General features: G+C 45.8%; 1 protein-coding gene across 2 annotated transcripts; it reads left to right on the plus strand.

Moving 5' to 3' along the window:
• The first annotated feature begins 5817 nt into the window (after positions 1-5817).
• On the plus strand, positions 5818-14554 carry LOC310901673 (uncharacterized protein). Of its 2 annotated transcripts, none has more exons than XM_083841758.1 (2): positions 5818-6682; positions 11711-14554. In XM_083841758.1, the coding sequence occupies exon 2, from the start codon at positions 12600-12602 to the stop codon at positions 13752-13754; it is 1155 nt and encodes a 384-aa protein (XP_083697884.1). In that variant the 5' UTR covers positions 5818-6682; positions 11711-12599; the 3' UTR covers positions 13755-14554. The 2 variants fall into 2 exon arrangements, with proteins under 2 accessions (XP_083697884.1, XP_083697885.1); XM_083841759.1 differs by having other exon boundaries at positions 5818-6528.
• The last annotated feature ends 348 nt before the right edge of the window (positions 14555-14902 follow it).

Raw genomic sequence — 14902 nt, forward strand, 5'->3', positions numbered from 1 at the left:
CTGCAGACCCCAAAGCTGTACAAGCAGCTACAAACCATGCCCAAGGCAGGACCCTGCAGTGTACAAGCAGCTCCCCCCCCACCCCAGATACAAGTCCCAAAGGTGGACAAGCAGCTCCCAACCCCCTCCAGATGCAAGTCCCAAAGATGTACAAGCAGCTCCCAACCCACTTCAGATGTAGATCCCTACATTGTACAAGCAGCTCCCAACCCCCACAGATACAGATCCCTACATTGTAGGAGCAGCTTCCAACCCCCCCAGATGCAGGCCCTGACCCCACCCCCAAAACACAGTCCCCAAAGGTGTACAAGCAGCTCCACACACCCCCAAGACACAGGCCCCAAAAGCCTAAACATATGCCAAGAAAGTACTAATGCAGGTGCCAAACGCTACAGACAGGCCCAAAAGCACAGGCACACGCCCCAGATGCTCGAGGCCGAGACGTAACTTGGCTTTCTGAATTACTGGAAAGCGGCTTTCCTTCTCAGCGAGGTGTGCGCAGGCTAGACAGGATGGGGCTTCAGGCACCTCTTCACCTGTGGAAACACACTGCCATCAGGCACTGCCATGCCAGACAAGCTTTTTCTGTTAAAACACCCTTCTCAGATGCCCCGCGGCATTCAAGTGACCTGCTTTGCTCCGATTCTAAAGACTAGTGTCACAGCCCACCTTGCCTGTGGCACGTGACCAACAGAAGAGAAAGCAACCATACCGTTTGGAAACCGTCACTGCACGTGCCGCTCCTTGATGCTCTGTAACCTCTTCTCAAATCCTCAGCCACTTCTGTGGAGAGCCTGCCATGACACCTGCAAAGCAAGATGGATACCCTTCGCAGTCACCTTGCGCAACTTGGCCATTCTGCTCCACTGCTCCACTCACGACCAGCCTGCCCTTCTCGTGCTGCTCTTCAGAGTGCAGCTTGGCCCCTCTGAGTCTGTGCGAGGCACCTGCGAAAAAAAAAGAAAAGCATAGGCCGCGGCAGCATCCAAAGCCGCAGCACAGCTAGGACAGGTACTCTCACCTGCTCCCTTACTCTGCCCCCTCACCTGCCCTCGAGGCAGATGCTTCCATCTGCTCTCTTAAGCCAGCTACAACACCTCTGGAATATAAACAGGACTTTAACTGTATTTTGTGTAGTTAAGTAACTGCAGTGACAACCGCACCCCTAAAATAACTGCTACATCTGTTCATCGCTCACCTTGCCAAAACCAGCTCTGGTCGTGAAGTCCCAGGTTGTACGCTGTGTTTCAGCTTTAACAAATGAAAACAGTCAGAAGATAATCATTCAGATGCCAGCATTAGCACCCATCCCTCAACAACACAAGGGACCCCATGGCTAATTTTATCATTTCAAAACAGCAGCCCCCTTACCTCAGCACCTGGAAAGTAGATCAAGCCAGTCACCGGGTTGCCTACCGAGTCCTTGACAGTTCCAAAAGGAGCTCTTTCCTGTGACCAGTTCCTCCTAAGGTTTACCCCTCTACTGGGGAGGGGAACGAAATACATACAAAAAATCAAAACCCCACATCTGCGAGCTTTCAAGATTCAATGACAGACCTCTCCTCTAGCACTATTCAAGCACTATGCAAACAGCTGCTCGCAAGCAGCTCAAGTCTCCCCCTCCACATTTGCCAAACACCACGGAGATGACTCTGTGCCAGCTGCCCTTCAGTACGTGCCCAGAGGCAGACCGGATGTCTTTGCCAAAACAGTCCGGACAATGTATTAGTACACCGCCACGTTAGCTACCATCACTAACTGCCAGGCAGGACAGCTCCAGGCCAAACACACACACACAGGCACGCTACAAACATTACGAACAAAACACACAACACAAGGCGCAAAAAAAAAGAGGACTCCCAGAGGGAAGCCATACAGCGACAGCAAGTCAGAACAGGTGCTCTGCAGCAGACCCAAGGAGAGACTCAAATGTCACGACATGCGACTGGAAGCAACTGCCAGAACTGGGATGATGGAGGCATAAAAAGCCTGCCTTCAAGGCAAGAGACCAGAAGGATGGGGAGTGCAAACCCCAGAAGAAAAATGCTTCGGAAATGAACTCCCAAGACAGAGCTCCTGATGAAGCCCACATGACTTCCGCAACAGCGAGGATGGAAACAGATGCCATCTGAAACAGAATATGATGCACAAGACCTGAAACACATCTGCGCTTTAAGCTGCGACTGCAAGTCAAGAAGTGCTCAGATCAGCCCTACGATGATGAAACAAGCATTTAGGACCTTTGGTGTGGCTAACAAGTTGCCCATCTAATCCGTCCAGTGGAAAAAGGCAATGAGGATATCAAGACCTGAGGAGCGTGTAACATATGATAATCGCATCAAGAAACATTTGATACAAAAAAATTACACGCACAGAAGAAATGATCTCTTTAGGCTCCCACTGCAAGACAAGAAATGCCCAGCTTCCGTTTGAGCATCAGCATTATTCCAGTGAGGTCAAGTGTTCAACACCCTCAGGATGGCTTCCCCAGGGCCTGCCAAGCACCAGGAGCAACAGCACAGCACAGACAACACAGAACACAGACACCAAGCTGGAACTGCCCTGCCTGGCACGTGCTCAAGCCCTACCTGACAGAATCCCACGCCCCCACACACTGTCTGACCGTGATCAATCCTAAAAAGCCCCATCCACAGCAATGACTTAAAAGCACAGACCCTCGCCCTATGTGTGCATTCAAAACCCGAAAGCAAACATAGCACTTGCCCCGCAACTTAGCTTGGGAATGATGGGAGGCAGGTTCCATCCTCATCAAGGAACACGAAGGCTAGCCAGGACATTGCTTCCGGCACGAGGCTCCTCTTCACCTGCAGAAATAAAGTGCCATCGGGCACTGGCACACCAGCCAAACTTCTTCCAGTGAAACACCCACCTCAAAAACAAAACAGTAGTCCACTGACCTGCTCTGCTACTGAAGTCAGATAGACCAACTCCAGACAACTGCCCTCCTTCCCCTGCCAACCACCCCCAAACACACAGTATTTGCCCCTGGACTTAATTCTCAGGGGTCACAATCCATCCTCAAGGTGGACCACAGAGGCCAACTAGGATGTTCCCAGTATCTTCTTCGTCCCTGGAAAAGAGGAGTCACCCAGAGGTGGGACCAATAGACTACCAAACCAAAACCAATGCCCTTTTCCCAACTTTTCTCCACTCACCTTCCCGATCCAGGCTCAGCACTTCCATTTACTGTGCTGAGCCAAGGTCACGTGGCTTAGACCAAGGAGAAAAAACAAACAAAAATGACAATCCACAAAACAGTCTATACCCACTCCTCTTCTTTCCTCCCCTACCCCAACAGCCAAGAAGCCCCAGACCCACGTTCCCCAACCCAGTACCACCGCTTCGCTCACCTAACATCCCAAGGAGATGCATCACCCTCGTGCCTCATTCAAGTGTCCGTGCCCATGCCCTGGGCTACAAAAAACAAAAAGAGGAGGTCATATCCGTGATGGACACGCAAACAGTACTGCTCCTTGCAGAGGACTCAAACACAGAGACGAGAGCCAGAAAAAAAAAAACACACCCTCAGGTCCACAAATACCAAAAGGCCATGAATGCACAGCAGCCCCAACAGGGGTAATCACAGACTTCTCCTTTACAGATGAGAACGGTGACCCTGCTCAGTCTCTCCGTAATACTGCACTTATGCGGTCAATCCCCTTCTGATGCATACTGAAGCTCCTTGTGAAGCCTCTGGACAGTTATGCAAATGACTTGATATACCTAGAGATTAAAAGATAACTCAAAAAAAAAGGAACCGTACCCCACCATTTCCCAAAAACAAGTTAACCAGCAACACCTCCTAAGCACACCTCTATTACGTGAATTCCAAGCACTTAAAAACTAGAAGGCTGCAACGTCTAAAGACTCCACAGCCACACAAACCACAGGCAAAAGCTCCAAAAATAAAACAAACTGTCCCTAACCCTGAAAAAGACTACCCCTTACACGCCTACTGCTGCTCTTTTCAGACACATGCTTACACAGGGAGCTTCGATGATACTTATCTCCTAAACCCTGCTCCATCACTTTGCCACCAAGGTTATAACTTTCATAATATTTGCCTTAATTCTGCAGAAATCATAACGGACCCAGAACCACAAAGTAAACACACAAAGTAACACTGCCATCCTATCCGTAAAGACGCTATAACAATTACTCACCTGAAGAAGAGCTGCATGCAATACAGGCACCTATTACTAGATTGGTTTACTCTAACAGATCCTACTAGCTGTTACCTCACAAAGATGGGCGTACCGGTCTCTACTTGGAAACGCATCAGTCCATAGACTCTGACCCACCTAAAGAAACCTGCAACTCACTGAAGGAAAAACAAAGCACTTACCCCAAAGTGCAGCCCAGGCAGAATGAGCTCTCTGATGGGATGCCTGTGACTCAGTGACCACCAGGCCCTGCCTGGAACCCAAAGCCAATCACCTGGGAAAGGGGAGGGGCAAAGCACAAAGTAGAAAGAGGAGAAGCAACACCTGTGGTTTATGTATCTATTTATATGGCTTAGCTCAACAGCATGCAGGGTGCAGACAAGAGAACTGGGTTGTTTCTAGAAGCAACAATCCCCATGTTTTGGCTTCAGCTTTGAATATTGAAAGCTTTTCTCCTCTACAACTCCTGTCTCAGGAACCAAACAGCATTCCAGTGACCTGCTTTGCTCCTATTCCAAGGACTATCACAGCCCACCTTGCCTGTGGCACCTGATAAACAGAACAGAAAGCAACCACAGCAGCAAAAGCCACTGCACCCTCAGGACAGTTACCCTCATCCCCTCCTTTACCTCAGCTGCTTACCTACCCCACGTGGCAGATGCTTCCACCCGTTCTCTGAAGCCTCCTAGAGCACCTCCAAAAGAGAAACTGGAATTTTACTCTATTTGATGTAGTTAAAAAAATTGCAGCGACAGCCGCACCCCAAAAATAACACCTACCTCTGTTCATCACTCACCAGAGTCACTCCAGAGGTAGCTCGGGTCGTGACGTCCTGTACTGCACACTGCGTTTCAGCCTGAACAAAGGAAAACACAGTCAGAAGACAAACAGTCAGCTGACAGCATTAGCACCCATCCCTCAACAACAGAAGTCACCCCATATTTAATGTTTTCGTTTCAAAACAGCAGTCCACTTGCCTCTGTACCTGCAAGTTAGATCCAAGCTCGAAAGGAACAGCCACCATCACCCATGCCACCTGGGAACACAGAAGGACAAAATGACCACTGTGCTTGCAAGCCCCCACCTGCCACGCTGCTCCTCTGTCCCAAACAGCCTCACCTCAGACCCTCAGAGGGAAACACCTGAATGTCTTCCCTTCGCTTCAGATAAGGGATCACCAGGCTGATAAAACTCTCACCTTCCCTCACTGCTCCGTGACACGGGGATTTCCCTGTCCAAGACTGCACGAAGCCCCTGCAGAGACGAGAGAAAAGCACACCATGAGGCACCTCACAGCCACAGCGTACCTGCTGCAATACCTCTCTCTTCCCAACTCCTTTACTTCAGCTCCTCACCAGCTCTGAGATTCTTTGCTTCAGTTTCCCCATTGACTGGGTAATCCAGGTTCACGATCTATCCGGTGCTTCACTGAAAATACACAGCTGCTGGCCTGTTACAAGTCAATTTTCTTTTTTCCTTGACTGTTTTCCTCTTTGAGGTGGTAATGTTTCTTACACCGTGATTTCCACCCAATTGCTCTAAGGATTCTGGTTGTCTGCATTTCACAAGGTTGTCTGGTAAGCTTTCTTCTCACTGCAAGCATATCTCAATACCACCTTCCTTCCCTCTGATTAGGGAAGCTGAGGCGATTCCAGATAAGAAAGGGTTAAGAATGTAACTATTAAAGGAGAACAGAACATTAGGTGTAGGGCAGGAAACAGATGTACGGACAATGTATCTCGAAATAGGACATATACAGGCAATATATCTCGAACAAGACATTGGAATCCAAGATAAGAAAATAATGAGCAGAAGATTCGAAGAAAAAACAGTCCTTGCGGTTAGGAAGAAAGCTAATTCAGCAGAATCCTGACCAAGGGTGAAAAGTACACTGTGAGGAAGACTTATGGCCTTCCTCTCTGAGACCACCGACCACAGCTCGACGACCCCTGCCCAAGACCACTGAGAGGATCTGCGCAGGCGCAGGACACAAAAAACTGATTAGCATGAGAAGCGAGAGTAGGCGGGGTTAGATAATGAATATGTATAGGCGTTAATAAAATATTAATCACTGTGCTGTATAAATTTGGGACGGCTTTTCACTTCGGGATGCACGATAGGCGGAAAGATCCCCCGTGCATCCGGCGCCGTCAATAAAGAATAAATCACTTAAAGAAATTGGATTTATGATCTTTGAATCAATCTGGCACCCCAGATGGGACTTCTTCTCTGTCGGACCGCAGGACCCGCTGGGAACAGGACTCCCTAGGGTACCCCCGGGATTTCCCGGAGGGACTCCTCGACTCAACGGATCACTGCGGAGGCAGACACGGACCCCATCATTGTAAGTGATTATATTCTTTATTTTGGTTTATTTGGTTGACCGGTCAATTGGGGTCGTCTGTAAGTCGGAAAGTAAAAGTTTTCTGCAGGACGGCATTTGGTTTTTTGGAAAGCACTCAGTTGCTGTTGGGAAACAAATAACCTTTGCATGCGAGGTTGGTATTACGTTGTGTTTAAATGTGGAACTTGACCTTGGCTATTGTCTTTGTGATTCTGATTGTACTCTTTATAACGTTACTAGGATCTTGGTGTTATTGTGGAAAGCTGCCGGCTTGTATTGTGTAACAAGAAACATTCTGAACTGTAACATGGGGGGGCAGCAGAGTAGTGGGATTCCGAAGAAAAGCCCGTTGGGATGTATCTTGAGTCATTGGAAAAATATAGGGGGATCCCCTGGTAGAATTGAAAATAAGAAAACGTTGATAAAATATTGTAATCAATGGTGGCTACTTTATAAGTTGGATTGTGAGGGAAATGGCCACTGAATGGAACCTTAAATTATAATACTTTACTACAGTTAATGTTGTTTCTAAGGAGAGAAGGAAAGTGGGATGAGGTGTCATACGCAGATATGTTTTTCACTTTGAGAAACCACCCAGAATGGCAGAAGGAGTGTGGAATTAACTTAGCCCCACAGGATCCTTTGATCCTGGCAATAGAAAAGGATATGAAGAAGGAAGGGGCAGGAAAAATGAAAAGATGTTGTTCGGCGTGCAGTATCGGGCAGAGATGTTTGAAATTGAATGAGTCAGAGGAGAGAACGGAGGATTATGTCCTCCCGCCCCAGATAATAGAACAAGGCGTGGGGGCGAGACCAGGAAACGGCAGAATAGATAAGAAAAATGAGAGTTGGGGGAATGGAGACTTTACCCCGATCACGGCTCGAACCCGAAGTAAGGTCGGGCCCGTTATTCAAGCCCCGTTATGACAGGCTATGGGGGCTAACGGACCAGCTCGGATAAAAGTACCTTTCACAACTGCTGAGTTAGATTCACGGAAGGAAGCTGTGAAAGGATACCAGGATGATCCAGAATCAGTGGCCCGGAGGTTTGAGCTGATTGGAAAGAATTTAGATCCCGATTGGAAAGATATAGAGATAATGCTGGCAGCATTATCGGAAACGGAAAAGCAACTGGTAATTAAGAATGCACAAACTCAAGTACAGACCCAGGTAACGTCAGGAGTTTTACCTGGAACTGTGGAGGTATATGTGCCCAGAGTGGACCCAAACTGGGACTATAATGATGAGGGTGATTATAGGTTATTAAAAAGATATCAGGAATGGATTAGGATCGCCTTGGAAAGTGCAATACCAAAGTCTGTAAACTGGTCTAGGTTATATACCATAAAACAGGGGCAAACTGAGACCCCGTCAGAATTTCTCGATCGACTAAGGACAGCAATGCAAAAATTTACAACGATAGACCCCTCTTCTGAGGAAGGTAAAGTCCAGCTAGTATCATTGTTCTTGGGTCAGTCTGCGGACGATATAAGGCGGAAGCTTCAGAAAATGAAAGAGCCGGATGTGAGAGATTTAGAAAGGCTGGTGGAAGAGGCATGGAGGGTATTTAGGAATCGAGAAGGGAATGAGAAACAAAGGCTGGGTAGGGCTATTGCTGCGGCAACTGTTGCGGCCTTACAGAGGCAAGAAGAACCTTTTCGGGGAAAAGGAAGAGGGAATGGGATAAGGGGAAGGTCAGTAAAGCCTCCCCTGAGACCGAATCAGTGTGCATATTGTAGGGAAGTGGGTCATTGGAAAAGGGAATGTCCGAAACAACGGGAGAAGAACAGGTTGATGGTAGCTAGTGTATCTCCCGACCAATGAAGTGGACCGGGGGATTCTACCCTAGCAGATCCGCTGGTTAAAATTAAGCTAGGGAAATCAGGACAGGAAGTGGAGTTTTTAATTGACACAGGAGCGACTTATTCTGTGTTAAACCAGAAATTGATACCAGAGGATGAGGATTTTGTGACGGCGATAGGAGCTACAGGCCAGCACGAGAAAGCCTTTTTCCTAAGGCCTTTAAAATATAAGTTAGGGAAACAGATGGGAATACATAGGTTTTTATATTTACCAGGATCCCCGAAGTCTTTGCTGGGGCGAGATTTACTAGAACAATTAGAAGCGGAAATTGTCTTTGAAAAAGGGAAGGTGGGGTTAAAGGTGAGAGAAGAAAAGCTGATAACCGCGCTAAGCTTAACGCTGATACAAGCAGACCCCATCGGTAAAGTACCTTCGGAGATTTTAGACCAAGTTTACCCAGGAGTCTGGGCTACTGACATCCCTGGGCGAGCCAAAAATGCAGCCCCGATAGTGGTGAGATTAAAGCCAGGGGAAAGGCCAGTTAAGATTAAGCAATATCCCCTAAGATTAGAAGACAGGAAAGGAATTAAGGGGATAGTGGATAAGTTTTTAAAACATGGACTGCTGGTTGAGTGTGAATCTGAATATAATACTCCTATACTACCAATTAAGAAGCCAGATGGGAAGAACTATAGATCAGTGCAGGATTTAAGAGCTATAAATAAGATCACTGAAGATATACACCCTGTGGTAGCCAACCCGTACACATTACTGACTAAATTAAAAGATAATTTAGTTTGGTTTACCGTACTGGATTTAAAAGATGCCTTCTTCTGCCTGACTTTAGCCCCAGAAAGTCAGAAGCTTTTTGCTTTTGAATGGGAAAATCCAGACTCAGGACGAAAGGCTCAATTGACCTGGACCGTATTGCCGCAGGGATTCAAAAACAGCCCCACGATTTTTGGGAATCAACTAGCAAAAGAGCTTGAGTTTTGGGAGGCCCCAAACACCGAAGGAGTTCTGCTGCAATACGTTGATGACCTTTTGATAGCCACTGAGAATAGGAGCAGCTGCATGCAATGGACGATAAGTCTCCTTAATTTTCTGGGTTTGAATGGGTATCGAGTCTCTCAACAGAAGGCTCAGCTGATTCAGTCACGTGTAACTTACTTGGGGTTTGAGATTTCAGGGGGACAAAGGGAGTTAGGAACAGAACGGAAAGAAACTATCTGCCGTACTCCAGAACCACAGACCATTAAGGAATTACGAACTTTTCTAGGGATGACAGGTTGGTGCCGTCTATGGATTAATAATTATGGACTAATCGTAAAACCCCTATATGACCTCATCAAGAATAACGAATCAAAATTGGTCTGGACAGGGGAAGCACGGGCTGCCTTTAAGAAGCTTAAATTGGAGTTAATGCGAGCACCAGCTTTGGGTCTACCGGACTTGTCTAAACCCTTTTGGTTGTACTCCTATGAGAGACAAGGGATGGCTCTGGGGGTGCTGGCACAGAAGCTGGGCCCCTACAGGAGAGCTGTGGCCTACTTCTCTAAACAACTGGATGAAGTAAGTAAAGGTTGGCCGGGTTGCCTTCGAGCGGTGGCCGCTGTCATCATGAATATACAGGAGGCTCGGAAGTTCACTATGGGACAGAAGATAACCGTGCTGGTATCACACACTGTCTCGGCAGTCTTGGAGCAGAAAGGGGCACACTGGTTATCCCCTCAAAGATTTTTAAAATACCAAGCAATACTGGTGGAGCAAGATGACGTAGAAATTGTGGTTACTAACATTGTGAACCCAGCTTCTTTCCTTAGTAACGCTCCTGACGAGCCAGTGGTCCACGATTGTATCGAAACTATGGAAACTGTGTATTCTAGCCGACCAGATCTCAAGGAGGAGCCCTTGGAAGACGCGGACGAATCATGGTATACTGATGGAAGCAGCTTTGTGAAACAAGGACAACGCAAAGCAGGGTATGCGGTGACGACCACTCAACAGGTAATTGAGTCGAAACCATTACCCCCTGGGACGTCTGCTCAGAAAGCAGAAATAGTTGCCCTTACGCAGGCATTGGAACTAGCAGCACGAAAGAAAGTAAATATCTGGACAGACTCTAAGTATGCATTTGGTGTGGTGCATGCACATGGGGCTATCTGGAAGGAACGAGGATTATTAACGGCCCAAGGAAAACAAATAAAATATGCTGAGGAGATTTTGAAGTTGTTGGAAGCGGTAAAGCACCCAGAGAAGGTGGCTGTTATACATTGCCGGGGACACCAAAAAGGAACCGCTGACTTCAAGGTAGGGAACCGATTGGCTGACCAAGAAGCAAAAAGGGTGGCCGGATTGGCTGAGGCAGAAGCGCTCACTTTAATACCAGACGGTAAAATACAAACTTTAGGTGAAGGACAGGAACCTAGGTACACACAGGAAGATCAAAAGTTAATTGGGGACCTGGGAGGAAAAGCAAGGAGTGATGGATGGGTATACCTGAAAGATAATAGGGTTGTACTACCCTCTAATTTAATATGGCCTATGGTCATGGCAGAACATAATAAGACTCATTGGGGAGCAGACACCTTATATAAAAATCTGAGTCGAGTCTTGGTGGGAAGAAATCTGTATACTACGGTAAAACAAGTAACCCAGCAATGCAGTATTTGTTTGCATCATAACCCTAATACAGAAAATAGGGTAAAGTTCGGAATAATCAGTAAAGGAAACTATCCAGGACAACAATGGCAGATAGATTTTTCAGAACTGCCAAGAAAAGGGGGGTATCGATACTTGTTGGTTTTGACAGATACTTTTTCCGGGTGGCCGGAGGCTTTTCCCTGTCGAACCAACAAGGCAAGAGAAGTGGTTAAGGTTTTACTGAATGAGATAATACCGCGTTTCGGAATTCCGGCAGCAATGTCCTCGGATAGAGGCTCTCATTTTTGTGTGCAAATAGTTCAAGAAGTAAGTAAGGTCTTAGGGGTAGACTGGCAACTCCATACCCCTTACAGACCACAGGCAAGCGGACAAGTGGAAAAGATGAATCATCTAATCAAACAACAAATAGCCAAAATAGGACAAAAGACTAATTTATCATGACCTCAGTCTCTCCCTTTGGCTTTACTTAGAATTAGAGTAAAACCACGGACAAAGGAAAATCTAAGCCCTTTTGAAATATTATACGGAAGACCCTATCAGTTTTTGTTCAGCGGGGAGGACCTGACGCAACTGGGGTCGGGATACTTGTATAATTATTTAATAGGACTCCAAAAACAGTTGGATCAAATATCTAAAGTTGTCTCAGGAACCAGGGCTAGAGGGCTGGACCAACCAATCCACCCCTTTAAACCTGGGGATTATGTGTATGTAAAAGCATTTGCAGGTCGACCTTTGGAAGAAAAGTGGACGGGACCATACCAGGTGCTGCTGACAACACATACCGCCATCAAGATTAAGGAGCAGACGGCCTGGATCCATTATTCGAGAGTGAAGAAAGCTCCAAAAGCCCCCTGGAAAGTAACGCTGGGTGACGGTGAACTGAAACTAAAGTTCAGTCAAGCGAAATGAAGACACTATGGTCAGGAGTATTTAGTAATGTAGTTAGCAGAAATTTAGTTAACAGAATTGTTTTATTTCTGTGGCTTATAGTTGTAATTGTGATTCAAGAATTGGAAGGTGCTTCTATGATGATAGAGAATGGTGGGTGGCCTTGGTCTGAAGCCGTAACCACAGAGGATAAGAGCATTAATGGAAAGTTAGCTGTTGTGGTTATTTGGCGAACAAATGGTGATCATTTACATGCATTATCAGAATGGCAAAATTTAGGGGAAGGGTGGATACACCAAAGAACTGTAGGGGACGAAATTGAAATAGGGTGCCGAATGATTAATGGAACAGCCCACGAGAAAGCAACTGGGATTTTAGTAAAACCGACTTCCAAAAGTGGCCAACAAGAAGGTTGTATCCGCCCAGGTAAATTAGATTGTTGGTATAATTTTATATTAACAGTTAACTGTTTTTGGACAGTGAGACCCCCTATTGCACTTCCTTCCCCTACAACCTATGCCCAAGCCCCAGTCAAGCTGGAACCCAAAATTTATGAAACAGGCCCATGAATAAGCTAGCCACAGACAAAACTAAAACAGCCCCTGCAATCATCCTTACTGGCATTGGGAACTAGCCAATGGCAAGTTTCAAAGGTGTTACCAATATGGGAAAAGGCTGAAGACCAGGACCACAGACTAATAATAGATGCACTTAGTATGGCCCAAGATAATGTATCCTTAGCTCTTAGTTGTATACAGGTACAGTTATGGATGCAGGCAACGGCTGCCTTGATCATTAGGGAAGGAAGTGAAGGCATTTTTCCGGCTGAAGTCCGAAAGATTGTTTGGGACAATGCCAATGATTTTGAAAAGAAGTTCCAATCTTGGTGGACTCTGGTAAATTTTACCTATGATCCCATTATTAACATGGCTACTGCCTTTGTGCTTTCTATACGTAATGCTACAGTTTATGTTATCCACCCCATTGTTGCACTAGGGTTAAATCATGAGGAAACAGTGCTCTATCCTTCGGAGCATAGAACCTGGGCCCGGATGAAGAACGGGAAATGGCAGTCTGTGAATCTAGAATCATGTGTTACCCGGGAACAACAAGGATTTATTTGTGAGAGCAACACAATTGATGCTCAGGATGTCTGTCTTGACACTGAGCAAGGTGTTTGCCACTTTGAAATTCATCCAAATACTAGTCAAAAGACTGTGCTTGTATATATTGGTCAAGGCTGTGTGTGTTTAAGAACTGCTTGTGCTTTTGTAGAAGTAGATAAGGAAAACATAACTCTACCTAGCAAAAATCACTCTAACTTTTGTATTTGTAACTTTGTTAGAATCATCGGGTGTGATTTTTTATATTCAGCACCAGTGGTATCCCACCAGTTGATCAAGTCCAACCACACAATGTATCACAAGTTATTACCCACACCTATTGGGATGAACCTCACGCTAGTGAAGCAATTACTTAAACACCAAGACCTGATCAAAATTTTAAAAGGCATTCAGGAAGATGGAGAGAAGACTTTAATCACTGTCCACCATGATACAAAAGAAATAAACAGAGTTTTGCAAAGAGTAAAACAAGACACAGATCATAGCTGGTGGGACAAACTCTTTGGATGGTCGCCAACTGCAACTGGGATTTTGAACACATTGTGTCACCCAATTATTGTTCTATTGATGTTAGTTGGTATAAGTTTAATATTGTCTTTTGTAATACTTGTTTGGAATTGGAAATTGTTACAACGAATGGCAATATTAGCTTCCCTGACGAAAGTACATGGCAAGGTATTGAGGGATACATATCGTAGAGGCTGGGAAGAAGAATTTTTGTATTCGGAAAGGTCTCTACCGACATAGAGGAAATATAGAAACAAACAAAGGTTCTGTATAAGATTAGTAAGGATAACATTTCATGGGGCTTTGAGGAAATATGGAATAAGTTAACCTCATGGTTACCCAACTTTCAATAGTTAGAACAAGTTTTTACTGATCTGGTTATGTTATTGGTAGTAGGAATATTTGTATGTATGTTACTGCGATACTGCTAATGATAAGGGCATGCAATGCAAAAGAATTTGCATGGGGAAAAGAAAAGGGGGGATTGATTAGGGAAGCTGAGGCGATTCCAGATAAGAAAGGGTTAAGAATGTAACTATTAAAGGAGAACAGAACATTAGGTGTAGGGCAGGAAACAGATGTACGGACAATGTATCTCGAAATAGGACATATACAGGCAATATATCTCGAACAAGACATTGGAATCCAAGATAAGAAAATAATGAGCAGAAGATTCGAAGAAAAAACAGTCCTTGCGGTTAGGAAGAAAGCTAATTCAGCAGAATCCTGACCAAGGGTGAAAAGTACACTGTGAGGAAGACTTATGGCCTTCCTCTCTGAGACCACCGACCACAGCTCGACGACCCCTGCCCAAGACCACTGAGAGGATCTGCGCAGGCGCAGGACACAAAAAACTGATTAGCATGAGAAGCGAGAGTAGGCGGGGTTAGATAATGAATATGTATAGGCGTTAATAAAATATTAATCACTGTGCTGTATAAATTTGGGACGGCTTTTCACTTCGGGATGCACGATAGGCGGAAAGATCCCCCGTGCATCCGGCGCCGTCAATAAAGAATAAATCACTTAAAGAAATTGGATTTATGATCTTTGAATCACCTCTAAACGATGTAACTCTGTGCAAAAACATTTTTATTCCCACAACCTTGATCCCCTTACCCTAAAATCCTTATTCCCTTTAGCCCTAACAACTCTAACCACAACCCTAACCCTTCATATCAACCCCCCGACGCTAATGACACTGACTAATGATCCAAACCCCAAACTGCCCCAACCCCAGGCAACCCACAAAGAAACTGACACAAAGCTGAAAACTACAAAAAAAGGCAAAACCCTGGATACAGACCCCAAATCACAAACACGCAACCAATATGCTACAGAAAAGCCCCAGACGCAGGCCCCAAGCACTACAGCTAGGCCCCAGAAGC

The sequence above is a fragment of the Anser anser genome (genome assembly GCF_964211835.1).
Source record: "Anser anser genome assembly, chromosome: 6".
NCBI classification, from domain to species: Eukaryota; Metazoa; Chordata; class Aves; order Anseriformes; family Anatidae; genus Anser; species Anser anser.